At 40.0% G+C, this 23,703-nt stretch overlaps 1 protein-coding gene across 1 annotated transcript in view; it reads right to left on the reverse strand.

The window, feature by feature from the left end:
* The window catches only part of LOC139170503 (tigger transposable element-derived protein 1-like), a 34,307-nt gene extending 20,032 nt beyond the window's left edge, over nt 1-14,275 (reverse strand). Inside the window, exons 1-3 of the mRNA XM_070757854.1 lie at nt 13,889-14,275; nt 12,707-13,696; nt 12,012-12,097 (exon numbers count right to left, since the gene is read on the reverse strand). Of these exons, the coding sequence (XP_070613955.1) occupies nt 12,012-12,097; nt 12,707-13,696; nt 13,889-14,275 (1,463 nt within the window). The remainder of the gene's footprint in view (nt 1-12,011; nt 12,098-12,706; nt 13,697-13,888) is intronic.
* Between the last annotated feature and the right edge of the window lie 9,428 nt (nt 14,276-23,703).

Genomic DNA, 23,703 nt, shown 5'->3' on the forward strand with positions numbered 1-23,703 from the left:
AAATGAAATGATAAATATGTAAAAATATATCTATGGGAGTAAAAATAAAAAACTTTTTTGAAAAGAAAAAAAAAGTAATTGGGCACCTATTTTTGAACCTGGAATAAATTGCAGATATTTTATGTGCAACATCTAATAATGCATGAAATAAAATATTCTGAAATGTTATGGAGGTGGGGGATTAATAGCAATCTGATTGGCTGGCTGAAAGATAGTCCAGAATCAACTCAACTCAACTTGACTCAACCCAACCCAACTCAATTCAACTCAAACAACTCAGTTCAACTGTCTGATATAAAGATAGTTGAATGACCATAAAAACATCAAGTATTTTAACCAAGTCATTTGACAAGGGTCTGGGGATAATTTTGGTGGAGGAATTTAGAACAAAAAATCAGGGTGTTTAATGATCAGTTTAGTAAAGATCAGCGAAAGATTAAAATTTTGGATCATGTTTTCTACCAAAACCTGGGTCTTGAGTTTGGTTAAAAAATAAAAAACAGTACAGTATTTTTACAAGCAGTATTTTGATACTGATATCCTAGCTAACTTCCATATATCTGCAGTTTCGTGAGGCAACTTTCTTAATTTAATCAATGGAGGAAAATCATGGATAGTTGGATTCTGACCTTCGATACAACCATCTGGGCATTTCTCTAATTTTTGGCAACATTTATGCTTCTGCCTCTGCTGTCTTTTCCAGAGAAAATAAACTTTCCAGAGAAAAAATATTTTTGGACAAGAGATGAAACTAATAAAAATCTAAGCCACACATGTTCAAAGAGCTGCCCATTTACAGTCCTCTGTAACAGCTAATTTGCCTATGTTACTTGGACATAACATTTACCAACTAATTTTAATATTATTGATACTTGCGTTTTGGTCTTTATTCACTTATGTTCATCTAAGATTAAGATTAAGAAAAGCAACTTTATGAGCTGCATCTTCATTTTGACTCAGGAAGAATTACAAAAACCAGTGTGTATTAAAATCAAGGTCTATATGTGAGAGAGTATGTTTTACCCATGGAATTCTATATGTTTTTTGCGTCATTTTGTTTAATATTCTGCTGGGAGAAATAGAATACTTAATGATGTCTTAGCTTTTATTGGTGACTTATACTTAATACTTTAAATATAGCTATGCAATTTGGTTCTTCATACATTATAAAAATCTCTGTAGCAATATATTTATCAGAACTGGTATTTTTATTGTGTATTTTGACTCCAGAAATAGGAATAAAATCCTCCCAAAATATGCTTGGATTGAATAAACCAAGAAACCTTTGGAGAATGACTTTATTTCATTTCTGTACTCTGTAACATACCTTCTCTTCTTGCAACCTCTACCTTGGTGAATACAAATGACTTTTCAGAATTCAAAATTTCCCATGAGAACCATGGACAGAGACTGATGGATGGTTTTTGAATTCCTGCGGGGGATAGAAATTCCCCTTGGGAAAGGAAAACTCAGCCAGCCGTTTTTCAATGGCAGGCTGCCACCTTAGCATTGACAGTAGAAGCACTATTATAATACCTCTCCTTTCTGCCCAGGAAGAAGTTTACTCATGATATCCCTCTTAGAATATTTCACCTATTCCCAAGAGTGACCCAAAATAGTCCAGCTGCAATTCAGAATTTAGTTATGTAATATCAGACAGAATTTTGCCGGATTAAACTTTTATATTCTCACCTTAGTGGATATACCCTGGGAGGTTCTAGAGAGGGTTATCCCAAATATCTTCTTATGCCTCCTATCTGATCTGGGTTGGACTGCCATTTGTCTCACCCCCATTTCTGGACTATGCTTTCCCTTCTGTGAAACTGCCCCCTTTGTTATAGTCCATTACACCAGCTCCCGCTCTGTAGGCACCATCTCTCACAGGATATGTTTGAATTTTAAGAAACTCAAGACTACACACTGCATACCGCTGAAAGGCGTGACATTCCCTCATTCTTCTTGTCTACTTGGTAGCTAGAGAAATGCAAGCACAGCTTACTTTGTCACTAAGAATTTTACTAACATGGTCTTATTCCAAAGAGTTTGTAAAGCAAACAAATCAGCAGAAAAAAATGCATTTTCTTTGTCACTATCCTGCACTGTTAAGTCCAGCACAGTGTGATCTTGTGCTTTACTGCTGTTATTTGTATTGGAATTTAGTGCTCAACTCTGCCCAAGAATAGACTATTTCTCCTCATGTTTGCTGGGCCTCACCATTATTTTGTTTGATTAGGTCTATTAACATAAGCCTAGAGAATGCAGAACTGTTTTCAGGTTCTTAGGTAATTAGACTTCAGGTTTTTGGTTCAGGCATATTTGCTTACCAAAAGCAGTTTAAGATTAAAATCAACATGTATTTATTTACAATATTTATATATCAACCATCTTATAACTAAATCTGTGTGGCTCCCAATAAAAAGAAAAAAAAACTATAACAAAATTAATACCTGGCATCAAGCCATATAATCTCTTATCCTGATGTTGGGGGAAAAGCCAGGCCTTCAAAGTTTTAAGAGGCTAGAGTTCTGCCAAGCCTCAGGGGACAGATTGTTCCATAGGGCAGCGGATGCCACAGAAAAAGCACCTTGCTAGCTCCCATCAGATTGTAATAATAGGGGACAGGACTAGGAGTGTGCCCATCCTATCTGACTTGATAGGACAGATAGATTTTCTTAGGGAAAGGCAGTCCCAAAGATAATCTGACCCTGTGTCCCATAAGGGCTTTTAAAGTTATGAGCTACAGTGCCTGAAAAAAATCCAGGAAGATAGAACAATTTGTCCCACAGAGATGCTATGTGGGCAAACCTAAGGGCCCCTATTACTGTGCACGTGGTTAGTGCACACAGTTACTTTGGGTAGCAAGATACTGAATATAAATTGAAGGAAGGAAGGAAGGAAGGAAGGAAGGAGGGAGGGAGGGAGGGAGGGAGGGAGGGAGGGAGGAAGGAAGGAAGGAAGGAAGGGAGAGAGGACAGAAATTCTGGATCAGTTGAAGTTTTTGTGTTGCCTTGAAGGGCAGCTCCAAGTAGAGTGCATCCAAACTGGATGAATTCATGAGTGACTGTGAACAAGGTCTTCTGGTCCTGGAATGGGTGCAATTAACACACTAGACAAATCTGTGCAAAGGTGCCTCTAGCCATGGTTGCAACTTGCTACTTAAGCAGGAACCAGAAGGTCAGGAGAATCCAGGAATTGCACACCAGCTCAGTCTGAGGAAATACACCTCTGTTCAGAGTCAATGATGAAGAAATCACCTTTGAAATTCATGCCAAATTTAAGATTCTAGGTTCAGACATTATATCTAGATATTATATCTTCGTGACTGCCTTCTGCCGCATGAATCCCAGCAACCAGTTAGGTCCCACAGAGTTGGCCTTCTTCGGGTCCTGTCGACTAAACAATGTCGTTTGGCGGGACCCAGGGGAAGAGCCTTCTCTGTGGCAGCCCCAACCCTCTGGAACTAGCTTCCCCCCAGAGATCAGAATTGCCCCCACCCTCCTCGCCTTTCGTAAGCTCCTTAAAACCCACCTCTGTCGTCAGGCATGGGGGAATTGAGATATTCCTTTCCCCCTAGGCCTATACAATTTATGCATGGTATGTTTGTGTGTATGTTTGGTTTTTAATAAGGGTTTTTTAACTATTTTAAATATTAGATTTGTCATATGCTGTTTTATTATTGTTGTTAGCCACCCCGAATCTATGGAGAGGGGCGGCATACAAATCTAATAAATCAATCAATTATCATCTACCTCCAGAATGCAAAATAGATGAATTAAACAAAAGATCCACCATGCTTTTTTTAGAGGAAAGGATAATGGAAGGGATACCCACAAGAGGAGCAAGAAGTGGGCAAATTTAACTGGGTGATATGCTAATGGTATGACTTGTTCGCTAGCCAGACACCAGGCGCAAGGGTGTTCTGGTGGCGTTAGCATGATGATATCACTGCACAGCTGACACTATGCAATTTTCTTTGAGTTGGTTTTCTGCAGGATTTTCACCATCATATTTCACCAATTAAAATAAGACCAAAAGGGGGGGGGGGGGAAAGAACCTTCAATGTACTTCTATTTATTTGCTGAAGATGAAATTGAGATGGAGTGGGATTTTGCCAATGTTTTTCCCAAGCAGATAAGAATGATACTATCTTTGGGTTGAAGAGGAAGCAGGAAATGGCTTTCTGAGAATTGTTAACTTTATTAATTTTACTGGTGAAAAAACTGGCTTTGAGTCTTAACCAGAGGAATTTGTAAGGCTTAAGGCTGCTGTTTCTTTGAAGATAATTAAAATATTCTGAGAAAATACATTGTGGTATTTGAAAGTTGAATTTATATTTGTAAAGGTAGAATTTTGTTTTAGTTTTCTTAGTAAAAAACTGATTTTTTTTCATGCTTGAAATCATGTTTCTGGGCTAACAGAGGAAATATAACTACATTAAAAAAAATATCAAAGAATCCAGGTACCCTTTGGCACTGGAATTTAGTATAGTCTGGCTTTGGAAAAAAAGACCAGGAGGCAAAGAGCAAAGCACAACAATTTCAAGCAAAGGTTTGTCCTAAAAGAAGCCATCTTATATAATTCTTATAAAGGCATGCAGATTATTGGTACAATCAAGATTAAGGCAAATAATCTCTATTATTTTGGTTAACCATTCAGCCCATTGCTTCCCCCCCCACTCATGACAATCATCAACAGGGAAATAAAATAAATAATTCATCTCCATGTTTCAAATCAGAAGCTCAGTGACCAGAGAGTACAAAATGCAATAGGCAAGATCAGAATGTGATTTTTAGCTGCGATCTCTTAATCTTTAATAGCTAACCTGAAGGAGGGTAGCCTGGCTACAAATCCAAACTGAACTTCAATAAATTTTGATAAAGGAAATTGGAGGATTTACCAGAATTTGAAACATATGGAAAAACACTTTTTGTGTGTTTGTGGACATGGCTCTTGGCTTTGTTTTGTTTTTCTTTTCTACAACCATGATCAGTACACAATACACACTACTTTTTGGTAAGGCCCTAGAGCCACAAAGTCAGCAGTAAAATACAGCAGGTAATTCCTTTCTCAACATGGTACCAGTGGGATATAGTGATTTGAGCATTTGTAAAAGAAATGGAGTTACTCAGATTTAAATCCCCATTGAGCCATAAAGTTTACTGAACAACTTTGGGTCATTTCACCTTATTTCACCTTATTTCTCAAGCTTACAGATCTCACAGAGCTATTGTGAGGATAAAAAAAAACAACTGTCGGAAAACGGTGGATGCCAAGATAAGTTCCTGGAGGAAAAGCAGATATGTTTTAACTACATCTCCTGTCTACTACCTTTCAGTCAGTGATGGGCTACCACAATTTTTACTACCACACTGTGGGCATGGCTTATGCATTTTGTTTCAACATCTTTCAGTGCAAATTGGATGCTATGGGGTGGAGCTCCATTTTCTCTATCTCACTGTGTTTCCCCCCCCCCCCATCCGGGCAGTAGCCCACCCGATTATCTACTATATAAAGTGTATGTACTCACACGCACGCACAGCTCTTCTAAAATTATACACATTCAACCTCATTTACTGTGATAGGAAAAACATACCCAGAGCCCAGAAGGGGGGGGGGGGGGAATCAAAATTTTGCTACCGGTACTGCATACCTGACCATACCCATAGGAGCCCATCATTGCTTTCAGTCCATATTAAATTTACAGAAGGACAACTATGATTTTTTAAATAAATAATTGAAGTTCAACCAAGAAGAGGAGGAGGATTAATTTAGTTCCTGATAATTATTATTTTTTTTACCATAAAATTGCTAAGCCTCCCTCTTATTCTACTTAATGAATGCCATCCTGTTCTCTTTCTAGGAGTATCAGATAATAGGTGGTTCAAAGTACTGAGGCTTTAAATGTACCAGAAAAGATCCCCTAATGGAAAAAGACAGTAGCCTCTAACAGGCACACATATTGTCTTTTTCCACAGTGAGATGCATGGAAGAAAATCTGATTCCTGGAGAGAAATTCAACAGAAACCCTTTTGTGTTATTTAGTGAATGCTATTTCAGGTTGCTTTCAGGGAAGCTAGTTTATTACTGACTCCCAATTCACAATTGAAGTGTGCTGTTGACTTAAACATTTGCATTTGTTCAGCTTTGTTCTCTTGTCTGAATTTCTTTCATTAAACTTGCCTTTTATTTGGGCTTTACTGATGTTTTATGAATTGTGCAAGTTGCCTTGAGAAGGGTTGTGTTTCCAACATTGAAATGATCTAGAAGAATTGTGAAGAAAATGAAGGAATTCTAAGAGAGTGGATGAGCAGTTGTGTGCAAATGAACTTTATATTTGTACCTGTGTGTGTTTTCAACCCCCCTGTAACAAACACTTACTCACTCACTCACTCACTCACTCACTCACTCACTCACTCACTCACATATCTTGATTTTGGAGCTTTGGACAGGCCTAAAAGCTAAAATAATTGGGACTGAATTGTCAGAAGAAATGTCCACCTGGTTCCGTTTCAAGCCAGGAGAAAAACACTGGAAACCTGGAGCCTGATTGGAAAGATGGTTTAATGATGAAACAGAACCACATGGGTTCTGGATAGCTGACCACATGGAGTTGAGAGGGGGGGGTATTTATACTTAACTTGGGCTTTGTAATTGAACTTCCTGTTCCTGTGCAAGAACAAATGTTCTATTAGTTGTTGTAGGGGTCATAGCTGGCTCTGTAGGTAGTCTGAGCTCTCAGGTTTAGTTGAAGTTTGGACCCTGATGTAATGTTCTTAAGAAATTGTGCAATGTAGTGAGTTCTGTGTCTTAGTGGGTTAATCACATTATGTCCTGGAATGCCATATTCTGCCTTTTTAATATTTCTCAAAACATTTTATTCTTTTAGGAGAGGGGTGTATGCTAACTTTCTACACTATCATATTGACATTAAAAGGAATGTGTGACTCTGGGCGTACTTTATATATTATGATTAGGTGGATCTTCTTTGAATTTTAAGTTTTATTTAGTTTCTTCTGCATTTCTTTCAAAAATTATTCAGAAATTAAATGTTTGTGATTTGGTAGTTTATCACTGAATTTTGACAGTAGGATCTCCAAACGTTCTGAAGTTTATAAAGACCAGCTTTAAATGTTATTGATTTGGAGAAAGTTCTTATTTACCTGTAACTCTTAATAATTTGGGTACCCAGTCAGTGAAGGGTTACCAAAATTTTTACTACCACACTGTGGGCATGGCTTATGCAGGACCCCCTGCATTTTCTTTCAACATATTTCAGTGCAAATTGGGTGCTCTGGGGTGGAGCTCCATTTTTGCTACTGCACTGCATTCCCCGCTGTCCGGGCAGTAGCCCACCCCTGTACCCAGTCCACAATGTCAGAAAATTCTTCCTGTTCATTCTCTTTTTCATAATATCATTTAAAGGCCCCTGGATCTTTCTTATACTTTTGCTTTTGCCCATGAAACAGAGTTTCTCCATAGTGTCACTGTCCAAACAGTTCTTGGGAGAATTGCTTTACGAGCCTTGCTGCACTCACACAATCATTTATTTAAGTACCACTAGTATCTCCTCCTCAATGCCCTTTCAGAGAAGGTGATCTAGCCAATTCAACTCTGGCATCACTGGGACTAGCATCAGAAGGAAGCTAAGCCTCCATAGTTCAGTTTCTATCTTTTGTACTTCTGTATTCTCAGCAGCCATTCTTTTTCTCTATATCCCTCACGCATTTGGCATAGATGTAGAAGGAAGATGTGTGGAAGGTATTGCAACAGTCTTAAAAAGAGGTAAAGAGAGAATGGGACTATGGAAGAAAGCAGGGGTGTTTTCCAGTAATGACTAATGATGGTTTTCCAAACTCCTAAGCTCTTTTAAGATCAAGTTATTTGAGAAGAAATTAGGGCCTTTTATGTGCCAGGTTCACTTCATCCCATCCTTAAAACCATAAAATATAATACAAGTAAAACTCATAGCTCATTTAGAAAGAATATGCTAGCTTATAGGTTCTAAAGAGGCCACCATCAAACCACTAAATGCAAAATTAAGCAGAAATATTTGTTTAAGGCTGTCATTAAAATGACAGTATTAATGCTGGGTTGTCATTGGAAATAACCAATCTAGCCATTAACACTAAATTATTATAATTATATTGGATTAAAAAATTTTAAAATAGGAAAATACTGTGCTCTCAGCATGGCTATCATGAAAACCTGAAAGACTCTGACATCTGAAAACTTCTCTTTGTAACTAAGCCAATAATTTCACATTCCCTAAACTTTGATATATGAAATACGTAACAAAAACAAAATAGAAACGCAGCCTTGGGAATCCTTTGTCAGTTAAGAAGCCTGTTAATACTTGGAATTTTCTTATTTTATTTCTACTATCCCAGATATTTACATTTTTTGAATTTTTATTTGCATATTGCATTTTTTTCACAGTCACAAAATTAATCCTATAATGAAGACGTTGCCACCCCACTGTTCCCCAGATATGCTAAACTATGATTTCCAACCTCAACCTTAACCATCACAGCTATTGGTTTGTAGTACAGGAGCTATATGACATAAGATCTGATTCATATTTGATTGTCAACTCCTACCATAGTAACATATTAATGTTGCACTGATCTTTGCAAACTTTTTCATTTATTTGTTGCATTTACTTTCTGTGACAAATTTATTTATTTATTTATTTGTTTGTTTGATTTTTTTATGCCGCCCTTCTCCTTAGACTCAGGGCGGCTTACAACATGTTAGTAATAGTACTTTTTAACAGAGACAGCATATTGCCCCCAAAATCCGGGTCCTCATTTTACCCACCTTGGAAGAATGGAAGGCTGAATCAACCTTGAGCCGGTGATGAGATTTGAACTGCTGACCTGCAGATCTAGGAGTCAGCTTTTGTGGCCTGCAGTACTGCGCTCTACCCACTGCACCACCTCGGCTCTCCCAAATGTTTTCCTTTCAATGAAATTTAATTCTGGGATTCTAAGGGGGAAAATCCTTCATATTTCAACCAAAGTAAACCTTTGTATGGTGGCTTGATCACAATAGAATGTGCTTGCTAGCATAAGTCATTGAGACTGATTTGTTTGCTGGATCTATCAGGCAGGGCATTTGACAGGCCCAGAAGAGGTAATATCTGTTTCTAATAGGATTGACTCCTCATATACATGCTTAGCTGAGAGCAGGTTTTGCCAACCTTGTGTCTTCCAGCTGTCTTTGAATTCCCCGAGTCAGCAGGGCCTACAGCCAAGTTGATAAGAAATTCTGAGTGGTACTATTTACAATGTACCCAACTTTTCCACTCCTGTGAAAATAAGCAAGGTGATAGGTTGATTTAAAAGAATCTGTATGGCCACCCATCTTTAACTCAACTTTGGGTACTCACAACAATAAAACAAATAACTGTAAAATTATAAACCAAAGAACTATTGAATCATAAGCAAAAGCACGGCATCTGAAATCATCAGTTTAGGATGCCCCCACAAGCAACTCCAGCTATTTCCATTCTATTCCAGAGTCTGGGTGAAAACCAAGTTTTGATGCCCTTCCAAAAGGCTGAAATTCTTCTGAGCTCCCACTAGTTGGCAAGATTTCAGGGAATAGATCTGGATGCAGAGATGAAATGCTCCTGGTTCGCCCATGCCTATCAGTCATCAGAAAGCTGGTTGCGAAAGGAGCATGAGGCTCTGTCCATCCACCAGGACGTCACCATTTGGATTCTTTTACCCTCTGCACATGCCAGGAATGCTTTGCGCATCTGCAGAGGGTAAAAGACCCCAAATAGTGGTGTCTGGGCAGGTGGGCGGAGCCTCATGCTTCCTTCACGACTGGCTCTCTGGCACAAGTGATCCGGGAAAATCCTGCCTGGAGGGTGCCTATCCTATGAGATCTGATAGAATGGCAGATAGTTTCAGAAAACAAATAGGTTTAATAAAGAAAAATACAGAAGTGGGAAAAAGCTGGCAGTAGAATTTTGGAAATTTAAATCCCACATAAGGAGTTAGGAGGGTTTATTTTTAATTGGTGCACACTAGCAATTTTTCTTAATATTTAACATTCTTTCGTGCCTTTGGAAGCCAGCTTCTTGTGATCTTATCAGCACCAAGGAAAGGTTCAACATTAACAATGTAAGGTGAAAAAGAAGGATAACTAGCAATTACTGATACGTATCCCTGCAGCTATTCATTTAGGGGACCTCTCCTTAGGGATTAAAATAACAGAAGCATAAAACTGCAAAGATTTCTCTTCTTCTAAAAAAGAAAGCTGTTCTTTTAAAATGTCAGTACTGGATGGTGATTGTCTTAACAGTAACATAAAGGGACATGTCTAGATTGGCAAATAGATTTTTCTTTGATAAGATGTGGCCCTCCCCTGATTATTTCCGTACTGTTAGCTATATACTTGGGGGCTAGTTAACTGAGCCTAGTTTGCAAACTTCCTTTTTGTTTGAACCAAACATGTTTCAGATGAAATTCATTCATTCACTTGCTGTTATTGAAAAACAAAACAAAAACAATTACCATTAAGGCTTTTCATCCTTCTGAACATCTGGAGAAACCAACTGTGGTATTGAAAGTTGGCTTGATAATCAAAGCACGATGGGTGAAGATTATTCTCTCCAAGTTCTTTCATAGCAGACTTTTCTCCATTTACTAGTCAAAAGATCTTTACAATATTTTGAAGTTCACACACTCCATTTCATTTTTTAAAAGTTGCTATTTTTTGTCTCAAATTGTTTCACAAAGCCTATGCAGCAAATAATAATTCAAGGCAGTAAGAACAAATGGATTCTTCATTTTTTTTTAGAGTTCTAATGCTATTATTAACAATATAAATATAAATTGAATCAGCAAGTATCCATTTTCAGCTATGGTGGGTTTACTTCAGAGGTGGGTTGCTCCTGTATATAGAGCCAGCTGGCCTCGCCTCCAAACTGGCTCAGTAGCATTGTAGGCGCCACCAACCTGGTTTTGGCTTCTGTACATGTACAGAAGCTGTTGTTTGCTTCTGCTCATGCGCAGAATCAGGTTTTCAGCACTTTCACCCTCTCACAATGTGGGGGAAGAAGTCAACTGGTGGCGAGGTAAGTTAGAACCCACACCTGGGTAACTTATTTTGTTTTCCCCTATGAAGTGTACAGAAGTATCAAGAAAAACAGGCAATTATATGTATCTTTCCTGATATACACATTGGAAATCATAGTACTGTAGTTTCTCTCTGTGTGCACTTGTGACAAATATTCATTTGCAGCAGAGGCGGAGTAACGACACGGACACAAGAGCTGGATTTAAACTGGGTCATTTTTATTAATTAAATTTGCATAATTTAGTAAGATAAATTAGCATAAATTAGCATAAATTAACTATAACCCTAACAAGGACCCGCAGGGTCAAACAATTGCTTCCGGGGTGGAAAATGACGTCAGAAAAACTTCCGGGGCAACTTATGGGTGTAGCTCCATGCTGATCCAGGTGAGGGGCCACGCCCTCACCTGAGTCACTGCCATGCACCTGCATGTGGGAGGTCCCACCTTCTAACCCCTACAAGGGGAAGGAAATGGGCAGGACCCAAAGACAGGTTCCCCCCAATTGCTCAGGTCGCTTCCACCATGAGCCTTTGGAGAGAACCTGTCAATCATCCCCAAAGATGCCCAACGGAGAACACGCAGTTGCTAAACCACCACCCAGTTTTCCGCCCCTAACCTGCCTACCCAAATGACCAGAGGTAAGTCAATTAGCCTAAACAGGGGCGAAGCACCCCCTAACTGCCTATCCATTGCCGCAGTGTGGAATAGGCGAAAAAACGGTCACAGCAAGTGCCGAGACTGCCAAAAATTCCTATTCAGCCCCCTAAGGGCGACCCTCGGTGGCACACTGAAAGATAGGGAGGGTGGGTGGGTGTTCACTTTGATGTGTCCAGGGCGAAAAGGAGGCCCTGGAGCCTGCCCAGCCCTTTTATAGGGCTGGCAGGCTCCGCCCTGGACATGTCATCGGGTAGGCCGAAGCCACCCGAAGTTGGCCAAGATCTCGCGAAATCTCGCGAGATCTCGGCCTTTCAAGATGGCCGCGGTGCCGAGGGCCGTGTCTCCCTGGCCCTGCCGCAAAACGAGCCAGGGATGAAGTCATCGGCAGGTATTCTTTAAGAAAATTTATATGGGCGCCCAATTCAGTCTCGGTGACTCCAAATAGCTTATAAGGATAAAACCCAATGCAGAAACTACTCCCCCAGACATGTCTGTCATATTTTGCCCAACACAATGTTTATTTAAATTAGTCAGTCAAAATGTCTCTGTGCTGCCTAGAGAATTTATACAGTGGTACCTCGAGATATGAGTTTAATTCGTTCCGGACCTGTGCTCTTAAGTCGAGCAGCTCTTATCTCGAACGACTTTTCCCCATAGGAATTAATGTAAATAATTTTAATTGGTTCCAGCCCTCAAAAAATTCACAAAGTTAGTCTAAATTATGCAAAAATACATGTTTTTAATGAAGAAACTTGTAAACTTTCTTAAACTTTTAAATTTACATATGTACACAGTAGCCTAATCATCTGTTTTTGCCTTTTTGGCTGCACTTTCACTTGGAGCAGCTCTTTTTGTAAAAAATGTGTCCAATGACATCTGCTTTTGCCTGCTTTTCAAAATGTTGCGAAAGTGAGTCAATGAGGTGTCATTGAAAAGTGCTGCTCTACGACTCGTGGCTACTTTCTCTGGGTGATTTTTTTCCACAAAACTGACAACGTTCTCCCATTGCGCTAGCATCGCTTTTATCTCACTGGTAGGAATGGCTTTCTGTGGTTCCTGCATCTCTTCCTCACTGCTGCTCATCTCTTGGGTCAGATCCGTCTGTTGCATCTCATGGAGCGCCTTCAGGTCCTCTGTAGAGAGCGGTTCTTCATGCTCTTCGACAAGCTCATTGATGTCACCCTCGTCTACCTCCAGACCCATACACTTACCGAGTGACACAATCTCCTCCAATGGGGTGTCAGTCTCGGTGATGTCCTCGGTCTCACCCTCGGGCTCAGCAGAGTCCCTTGGTGCAACAGCAGCAGGCCACAACTTCTTCCACGCCGAGTTCAGGTTTCGCCTTGACACTTCTTGCCAGGCAAGGTCAATGATGTTAAGGCAAGAAACGATGTTAAAATGATCCTTCCAAAACTCACGCAGTGTCAAGTTGGTGTTCTCTGTTACATCGAAACATCGGCGGAACAGATGCTTCGTGTACAGTTTCTTGAAGTTAGCTATGACCTGCTGATCCATTGGTTGCAGGATTGAAGTCGTGTTGGGTGGGAGAAAGACAACCTTCACAAATTGAAATTCTTCAAGGATGTCGTCTTGAAGAGCAGGTGGGTGGCCTGGAGCATTGTCGAGCAGCAGTAAGGCTTGTAGGGGGAGTTCATTAGCCAGAAGATATTCCTTCACCGTAGGACCAAAAGCAAGATTTACCCAGTCCACAAAGAACTGCCTCATTACCCATGCCCTTGCATTGGAGCGCCACAGGACATGGAGTCTTTCCTTTAGGATTTTGTGCGTCTTGAACGCGCGAAGATTCTCTGAATGGTACACGAGAAGTGGCTTCACTTTACAGTCACCCGACGCGTTTGCACACAATGCAAGGGTTAGACGGTCCTTCATGGGCTTATGTCCTGGCAGGCTCTTTTCCTCGGCAGTAATGAAAGTCCTACGGGGCATTTTCTTCCAAAACAGCCCAGTCTCATCACAGTTAAAGATCTGTTGAGAGACATAGCCTTCTTGTTCAACCAGGCTAGCAAAATGCACAACAAACTCCTCCGCTGCCTTGATGTCTGCACTCGCTGCCTCCCCATGCCGAACCACTGAGTGAATGCCACTTCTTTTTCTGAACCTGTCAAACCACCCATGGCTTGCCTTGAACTCATCTGGATCTCCCGACGAGGATGGTTCATTGCTCTTCAGATCGGCGAATATCGCACGAGCCTTCTCGCTGATGACCGCCTCTGTTATTGTATCTCCGGCCAGCTCCTTTTCTTTTATCCAAATTAGCAATAACCTCTCCATCTCTTCATGAACAGACGTCCTGAGTTCGGAAATTATTGTCGCTCCTTTTGCTGGTTTAACACCTTTAAGGATGTCCTTCTGCTTCAGGATTGTACAGATGGTGGATGTGCTGCGTTGGAACTTCCTCGCAAGGTCAACAACACGAGTCCCTTTTTCGTGCAAATTAATGATCTCCTGCTTCGCTTCTATGGATATCATCATCTTCTTCTTCTTCTCAGCGGCCTTTTTTGGAGCCATCCTCGCTCTAAACACTGACACCACCGAGACAACTGGAAGCCAACTAGGAAGTTCGGCTCCTATCCCGAATTTGCCTGCAACCAGAAAAATTAAAATCAGCCAAGTAAGAAAGTTTTAATGCCAACACTTAGAAGGTCCTATTGGTCAGCACTTTGGCCCACAAGCCTATTTGCTCCTTCTGGGGGAAGCCTCTGACCATCCTTTGATAGGACTAGAATTAGAGAAAGTGGATGTAGAAATCCTATTTATTCTATGGTCTCAGAAATGGAGTGCAGAATGAATAAATCATTAAAGCTGATGTTTCTTCTGACCTTGCTAGGCCAAGTCAGGAAATGTAGACATTACAAGAACTTAATAAGATGATAAGCTGAGAGCTTCCCTTCCCTTCCTCTTTTTACCCAAAACAATCAACATGGCAAACTTTCAACTTCTCTGCCACCCAATCCTGTAGGACAGAGGTCCCCAACCTTTTTTGCACCAGGGACCGGCTTTAAGCTAGACCAGTTTTCCATGGCCCGGTGGTGGTGGGGAGCTAGCTGTCAGTGGCGCCGTAAAAGGGGCGATCAAGAGAGGAATGGGTGAATGAATGGACGGAGGGTGGGTGGGAAGGAAGGAAGGAAAGAGGGAAGGGACAGGAACAGAGGAAGGAAGCAAGGAAACTTATGAAAGGGGAGAGTAAGAGAGGAAGGAGTGAAAGAAGGGAATGAGGGAGGAAAGAAGGGAGAAAGGAAAAGGAAAGCAAGAAATGGAGGGAGGAAAGGAAGGAAGGAAGGAGAGAAAGAAAGAGAAAGAAAGAAAGCAAGAGAAAGAAAGAAGAATGAAAGAGCAAGAGAGAAAAAGAAAGAGAGAAAGAAAGAAAGAAAGAGAAAGAAAGAAGAAAGCAAGAGAAAGAAAGAAGAATGAAAGAGAGAAAAAGAAAGAGAGAAAGAAAGAAAGGAGAAAGAAAGAAGAATGAAAGAGCAAGAGAGAAAAAGAAAGAGAGAAAGAAAGAAAGAAGGAGAAAGAAAGAAGAATGAAAGAGCAAGAGAGAAAAAGAAAGAGAGAAAGAAAGAAAGCAAAAGAAAGAAGAATGAAAGAGAAAGAAAGAATGAAAGATAAAGAAAGAAGAATGAAAGAGAAAGAAAGAAGAATGAAAGAGCAAGAGAGAAAAAGAAAGAAGAATGAAAGAAGAATGAAAGAGAGAAAAAGAAGAATGAAAGAGAAAGAAAGAAGAATGAAAGAGAGAAAAAGAAAGAGAGAAAGAAAGAAAGAAGGAGAAAGAAAGAAGAATGAAAGAGCAAGAGAGAAAAAGAAAGAGAGAAAGAAAGAAGAATGAAAGAGAGAAAAAGAAAGAGAGAAAGAAAGAAAGCAAAAGAAAGAAGAATGAAAGAGAAAGAAAGAATTAAAGAGAAAGAGAGAAAAAGAAGAATGAAAGAGAAAGAAAGAAGAATGAAAGATAAAGAAAGAAGAATGAAAGATAAAGAAAGAAGAATGAAAGAGAAAGAAAGAAGAATGAATAAAGAGAGAAAGAAAGGCAACTTCAAAGAAAGGCTCACTGAGCATCTCTCACTCTCTCTCGCTTTCTCTCCCCCCTCTCCCTTTCCCTCCCTCTTTCTCTTCCTTCCTTCCCTTCTTTCTCTCTCTCCATCCCTCGCCCTCTGACTTCCCTCCCTTGCTGCTGAAGGGACGAGCGCGGGCACGAACGCGCGCGGGGGCCGCTAGAAGAAGGGTTTTTTTGCTTCCCCCCCCGCGTCTCGCAGCGAAAGTGCCCCGGGTTTTTTTGCTTATTTTTTCTTGCTTATTTTTTCCCGCCTCTCGCAGCGAAAGTGCCCCGGTTTTTTTGCTTATCTTTTCTTGCTTATTTTTTCCCGCCTCTCGCAGCGAAAGTGCCCCGGGTTTTTTTGCTTATTTTTTCTTGCTTATTTTTTCTTGCTTATTTTTTCCCGCCTCTCGCAGCGAAAGTGCCCCGGGTTTTTTTGCTTATTTTTTCTTGCTTATTTTTTCTTGCTTATTTTTTCTTGCTTATTTTTTCTTGCTTATTTTTTCTTGCTTATTTTTTCCCGCCTCTCGCAGCGAAAGTGCCCCGGGTTTTTTTGCTTATTTTTTCTTGCTTATTTTTTCTTGCTTATTTTTTCCCGCCTCTCGCAGCGAAAGTGCCCCGGTTTTTTTGCCCCCCCCCCCCGCCCGCCTCTCGCAGCGAGTGCTTGTCCGGATGTTTTTTTGCCACCCCCCCCCCCGCCCGCCTCTCGCAGCGAGTGCTTGTCCGGGCGTTTTTTTTGCCCCCCCCCGCCCGCCTCCCGGGCGTTTTTTTTGCCACCCCCCCCGCCCGCCTCTCGTAGCGAGTGCTTGTCCGGGCGTTTTTTTTGCCACCCCCCCGCCCGCCTCTCGCAGCGAGTGCTTGTCCGGGCGTTTTTTTTTGCCACCCCCCCCCGCCCGCCTCTCACAGCGAGTGCTTGTCCGGGCGTTTTTTTTTGCCACCCCCCCCCGCCCGCCTCTCGCAGCGAGTGCTTGTCCGGGCGTTTTTTTTTGCCCCCCCCGCCCGCCTCCCGGGCGTTTTTTTTTGCCACCCCCCCGCCCGCCTCTCGTAGCGAGTGCTTGTCCGGGCGTTTTTTTTGCCACCCCCCCCGCCCGCCTCTCGCAGCGAGTGCTTGTCCGGGCGTTTTTTTTTGCCACCCCCCCCGCCCGCCTCTCACAGCGAGTGCTTGTCCGGGCGTTTTTTTTTGCCACCCCCCCCCGCCCGCCTCTCGCAGCGAGTGCTTGTCCGGGCAGTTTTTTTGCCACCCCCACCACCCGCTTCTCCACCCCCAGCAGAAGCCAAGGACTCACCAAGAGCTGGATACTGAGAAGAGCCGGGCTGGTTTGCTTTGCTTCCGAGCTGATGCAGAGCCGAATAAAGCGTCACGCCCCCCTGACGCTTTTGGCGGCAAAAGAGCCCAGCATCGCTTCGGAAGCCGCCGAAAGCGTCAGAGGGGCGTGACGCTTTATTCGGCTCTGCATCAGCTCGGAAGCAAAGCAAGCCAGCCCGGCTCTTCTCGGCTCGTATCCCGAATGGAAGCTCGTGAGTCGAGCAAAAATTTCTCTACTCTCCCAGCTCGTATCTCGAGTAGCTCGTAAGTAGAGCTGCTCGTATGTCGGGGTTCCACTGTATTATGGCTTTTACAGAACCTATTTTTTTTTGTTTTCTTAAAAGTAAAATTTTAGTTATTTTCCTAATTTTTGTTTGAAGGTTTCTTGTTTTAGAATTGACTTTTTGCATGTCCAGGATAGTTTTAATGCGTTAGGGTCCGAAGCAAGATTAGTTTCTATCTCTATATTAGCTATTTGAGTATTTATTTCTATCTAGCCTTGATCAAGATTTTTGACTATTAGAATAGTAAGTAAATTTTTTGGTTTGGGGGTTCCTCTCTCTCCAAGCGTGTTTTAGCTTAAATTCTTTAATTATTTCAAAGAAGGCTTTTGGTAAGATTTTTTTCCTTTGTTTTTGTAGCCCCCCATTTTTGTAGTCATATTCTCTACTAATTATTCAATTGAAATCTCCCATCAGACATAAATTCTCATTTGGGAATTCCCTAACTTTGTTATGTAATTTTTTATAAAAATTTTCTTGGGCTTCATTGGGTGTATATACATTAACCAAGGTTATTGCCTCTTGATTTTTTTGAATTTCTACAATTAGTATTCTTCCCTCTAAATTTTTATATTTTTACAGAACCTAATTTAGTGAGCATCCATTGGTCAGAGATCTTGCTTTGCCGTGCTGGGTCTTAATAGTATATCTCTTTCCTTCATACAGTGACTTATCAGTGGTTGAGGTTTTTTTTAAATTCCTAAGGGTACAATTTAATGCAGAATGGGTTCCTTCAAAATAGAAAAGCTATCTTGTAATACCTCTAGTCCATAAAGTTTTATTAGAAGAGTTTGCCATTATTTATATATTTTCTCTAATGGACATCATTCTATGGAAACATTGCCAGATATGGGGTGATCAGACTGATGTTCAAGGATAATAGTTCTTACAAAAGGTGAAATGTCTGAGGAAAAGCTAAGGGGGAGCCTGTTTCTGTTTTTATTGTTTCAACCTTCAGTCTATGCCTGGCGGTTTGACATCTCAGGTAGAGTAATAAAATCTCCAAGTAGAATTGAGTGAAACTTGGAGAATGATACTGAATGGTCATGGAGAGCTTTTATAAGTCTCCATTGTAGCTTGTTATTCACTTCATTGAGAAGATAACACACATTTTACAAAACCTGCTTTGTTTTGGTGAGTTCATTACCTATTGTATATCTGGGCAATAAACATTCTGCTTCGTGTACACTGAATGGTTCAATATAAATAAAAGTAAATACCATGAGAGACATTTCTGAACAACATCTGTGTTCCTCTGCTTGTCAGTAAAACACACATGCACACATTTTAAACAGAAAAATGGAAACTATCAAGTTGAAGAGCATATTTGCTCAAGCAATTTGCTCTAAGACTAATATTTAAGGGTCAAGATTAAGCTGGGGAGGATGTATTTCCTAGCTCCTTTCTCACTTTTTCTTTTCCTTAAATTTCTTGCACCTCTCCTCAGTTATTTTAACTTGTGCTTGTATTTCACATGTTAAATGCTTACACAGTGGTCATTTCAGGCCTATTTAAAGTGTTGGTATATATGTCCTACCAGTTAGTATTAATAATAGCTACTATTAAAGGGCACACAACACCAATGTACTGTTAAGATCATTGTGGGAAATGAAAAAGAAAGAAGGATCCAAGAAGGAAGGTACTTAATCCAATATAATCTAACAGGGAAAAGCTTTGCATATTTACTTACAAATATTAAATGCAGTATGGCCTGCTTTCTTCTGTAAAGTAATGTGGGACGCCTCCCTACACAAAGAATGAAATATTTTGGGATATATTTAAAAAAGGCAGGATAAAATATTTTCCCAGAGGAGAAATAAAAACAAATCTTAAGGGAGGCAGAAACCTACCCCAGTTTCCCTGCCTCAAGCAGAAATGCAGATCTGGTAATCCATTCAGAAAGACTGGGTCAAGATAGAAACTCAGATAAGCAACAAACAAAAAGTTGACAAAGTTAGTTCAGACGAAAACCTAGGATTTGCATTTCCCCTTTTGCCTATAGAGCCAGCTATGATGCCTACATGACTCCATAGAAATTCAGAAGGTCTAAAAACCCATCCACTCTCAATTACATTTTGTCAGCTTCCTAGAACCACAAACCCTGATGATTCTGTTCACCGGTAAATTGACCTTCTTTCCAATCAGCCTCCAGCCTCCATTGCTTTCCAGCATCTTTCTCCCAGCTTGGGACTGAACCAGATGGATTTTCCTTCCAACGCTTACATAGTGAATAAATCTAATCTACACTTTCTTTCTGTGCCCACCAATATATTTTCAGGTTTAAATGATAGTTTAGACTGCTGCTAGCTCTTAATTTGCTGAAAAATATATTTGTCTTGGGAAAGAAAGTCTCTGTCTTTCAACTCAATTTCTTTCAGAAGATTGTGGGACAGGCTAAATAATTGTAATTCTACAACTTTAAATGAAATGTATCAAATGATAATAGAGGAAAATATCAGCACCTCCAGAGCTTTTAATTGCCAATTTTCCATCCATAAAACATGAGTATATTCTTGTAACTTCTGAACACATTTACTCTGCTTTACTAATTGAATAGTTTTTCATCCTTGTTGACCTCTGCACACATTAGGAAAAAAGAGTATAATTAAATATCATAACTCACATCTTTTTAACCCTGGCTACCGCACCAGTCCAGATAATGAATTCTTATAGATCAAACTTCTATTGTTATGTAAGCAGAGACTTTTTATGAACAAACTGGGTGGATGTAATTAAAAATGTCAGAGAAACTTATATTTCACTGAGGTTTACATTTTTTAAAAACTATTTCCTAATTTTCATAGTTTTCTATCACTGTTTGGGTCTTAGGCTAAAATGGTTTGCCTGAGTAGATCACAGGATACTTTTAAGGCCAAAAGCAGATTATGCAATCAATGCAGCCCAAAGTCTGCTCAGTGCAAAACCTTCATCTCACAATGTAGCTATACATCCTTAAAATTGCCATCCAGCCTCTGCTTAAACATCTACAGTCTGTTCTACTTTTGAAGATTTTAGATCAGTGATGGCGAACCCTTTTTTCCTGGGGTGCCGAAATAGCATGGGAAGTGCTATTGTGGATGCACGAGTGCTCACACCCATAATTCAATGACTGGGGAGGGCGAAAACAGCTTCCCTGCCCCTGGAGGCCCTCTGGATGCCTTCTGGAGGCTGAAAATGCCCTGTTTCCCAATTTATGGTGGGCCTAGTAGACTTGTGTTTCACCCTCCCCAGGTTCCAATGGCTTCCATGGAGCTGGGGGAGGGCAAAAATTCCCTCTCCCATCCTCCTGGAGGCTCTCTGGAAGCCAAAAATGCCCTCTTAGAGCCTCTGTGCAAGCCAAAAATCACCTTGAGCTAGGGCAACTGCTCACGTGCCAGCAGATATGGCTCCACGTGCCACCTGTGGTACCTGTGCCATAGGTTCGCCACCACTGTTTAAGATCATTAGGAATTTATTCAAAATCTGCTTCTCTAAGAATTCCACCCATTAGTTTTAACCTAGTCCTCTGAGCAATAGAAGACAAATAGATTCCATGTCGTATGAACCATAAACAAGCAAAAGTTAGAATATTTTGGACATGTGATGCAACACCCAGAAAAATATGGCATACTTCATTGAATCCTCCAAGGAAAGAATGAGGGCAAATGAGGTCCAGGCAGAAGAAAAACATCATGGCTTCAGAATCTAAGGAACTGCGTTTACCTTTTAAATCCAAATCCGAATGTAATTTTTTAAAATTGCAACTGCTACTAAGCATTATTTATGGAGATTTATTTCAAACAATTTGAAACCAAATGAAGTAGCAAAAAATACTGCATTTAAATATCAAAGGAAGGACTTGATCCACAGCTAGTGCTGAGTCATTCTGAATAATTATTTTTTCATGGATACTTAAACACATGGAGTCTGTGGTCATTATCTGCATTATTATATTTGAAGGTCTTTAATAAGAAACAGTACATAAATAGAGCATCTCTCTTTAAAACAATACTTCTTAGATAAGTTGGATAAGAGAAATAACAGACTCCAGCCACCTTTGACTTTCTAGCTAGGATTAATGCTAGCTAAAGAATGCCAATTTGAGGGACATTTATAGTACATGAAGTTATTTTTTCTACACTCACCATTCACCATCCAATTATTTTTTCATTCCCAGCTGTATATGTAACACAAAGATTACTTTTTTTTAGATGAAGAAATGTCTTTAATTTCAACAGCTAAACTTCTTGATCCTCTGAACAAATAATAATCTTCTCTGGAGAAGCCAACCTTATAAGTCACAAAGCTCTTCTTAATTATGTTGTGTACTCACACGGTTTTTAATAAGATGAGATAAAATAATCAATCTATTTTGATAGCCAAGGTGAAATTTTGTCAAGGTTTTTTTTTAATGTTTAAAATTACTTTAGAAGTAGAGGAAGGGCAAAATGTTGATACAATGAGTCCTGATTATGAGCTTTTCCTTCTTACAGTATTGACTGCTTTGACTCATACCTAAATTAGCTAGGAATGAAGTGGCCAATAAATGCCATTTTTAATAGAGAGCAGAAAATGGCAGGGATGATTTCCTGGATACAGATAAAATGATTTATTTTTATTTATTTATTTGTCAAAATGTGTACAGGATAATAGGTTTGGTATAAACATAAACAAAAGCAAAGTAGGTATATAGGTAAATTTGGACAATAGGACAGTAGGACAAGCACAGTAGACACAATGATGTGCTTATGCACGCCCCTTACAGACCTCTTAGGAGTTGGTGAGGTTGACTGTAGACAATCTAAAGTTAAAGTTTTTGGGGTTTGGGGAAGAAACCACAGAGTCAGGTAGTGCATTCCATACATTGACCATTCTGTTGCTGAAGTCATGTTTTCTGCACTTGGTTTACATTGAGTTTGAATCTATTTTGTGCATGTTTGTTGTTGCGGTTGAAGGAGAAATATTCATTGGCCAGTAGGACATTTTAGTAGATGATTTTATGAACTACATTTAGATCAGATCAAAGTCAATGTAGCTCTAGGTTTTCTGACCCCAAAATTTCAAGCCTGGTGGAATAAGGTATTTTGCTGCGACCAGAGGAGTAGAGGACTCTTCTTGTGAAATATTTCTGGACTCTCTCAATTGTATTAATGTCCGATATGCAATGCGAGTTCCAGACGGGTAGCTGTATTTGAGGATTGGTCTGGCAAATATTTTGTATGCTCTGGTTATTGCCAGAGAAAGCCAGAGAAGAAGTTATGCAAGATTAAGTTAACAACTCTTAGTGCTGTTTTGGAAATATTGTTACAATGGGCTCTGCCACTTAGATCATTAGATATGAGTACTCCAAGGTCATTAATAGATTGAGGGTCATCTACAAGGTTGTGTTCTCTAAGTTTGTATTTTGTGTTCTGATTCTTTTTGCCAATGTGTAAGACAGAGCATTTATTGGTTGAGATTCAAAGTTGCCAGTTATCAGACCATTGTGATACATAGTCCAGGCCTTTTTGAAGGGTAGAAATATTGTTTGTGGTGTTGAATAGTTTAACATTCTCAGCAACACAGTTACTTATAATATGATCACTAGAATAAATAGTATTGGTCATGAAGGGGGCCAGACATGCGATAAGATTTTAGTTTTCAAAGTAGTTTGTCATGTACTACTGAATCAAAGGCTTTACAAAAGTCTATATAAATTTATATTTGTAATATGATATTGTTCCTGCCTGATCTCAAAAAATATTCAGGATAGGCTGATTGGACAAATCATTTCTATGTTTCTATACAGGTCTAATCTTCTCATGATTAAATGGTACATGTATGCTTCCTTTCCCTGCATTTTATTTCAGTTTAAAATGTCAGCATAGCAACCTGCTCCTGTTCCTTTCAGCTTTCTTTCATCTAGTGATGCACATTTCCTTCATTATAACTAATAAACAGCTGACTATTTTTGTTAATTGGTAAGTCTTCTAAAATGGAGGAGAAGCCTCCAAAAAGGCAACACTTTATTATCTTTCATTCATTTGTGAAAATATTAAAGCATAATATCTTATCCTAAGCATATAAATGAAATCTTTCAAGGAAGCTTCGAGCTGAAGAAGCTTTTGGATGAAAAGCTTAATGTCTTAAAAAAATATATCAGAAAGTCCAGTTGCTTCTTGAAAAAGCACCTTTGGGACTTTAAAGGAAGGAGGAACAACATTTCTTTAGAAAGTAGAAACATTATTGGAAGGGTCAGAGTTTTTCTTTTGGCTTATCTTATGGTTTTGCTGGGTTCTTAAGGTAAGGTGACCAGATGTCCCGCTTTTGAACAATTTGTCCCACATCCCATGGTGTTTAAAGT

The sequence above is a fragment of the Erythrolamprus reginae genome, chromosome 1 (genome assembly GCF_031021105.1).
Source record: "Erythrolamprus reginae isolate rEryReg1 chromosome 1, rEryReg1.hap1, whole genome shotgun sequence".
Lineage (NCBI taxonomy): Eukaryota > Metazoa > Chordata > Lepidosauria > Squamata > Dipsadidae > Erythrolamprus > Erythrolamprus reginae.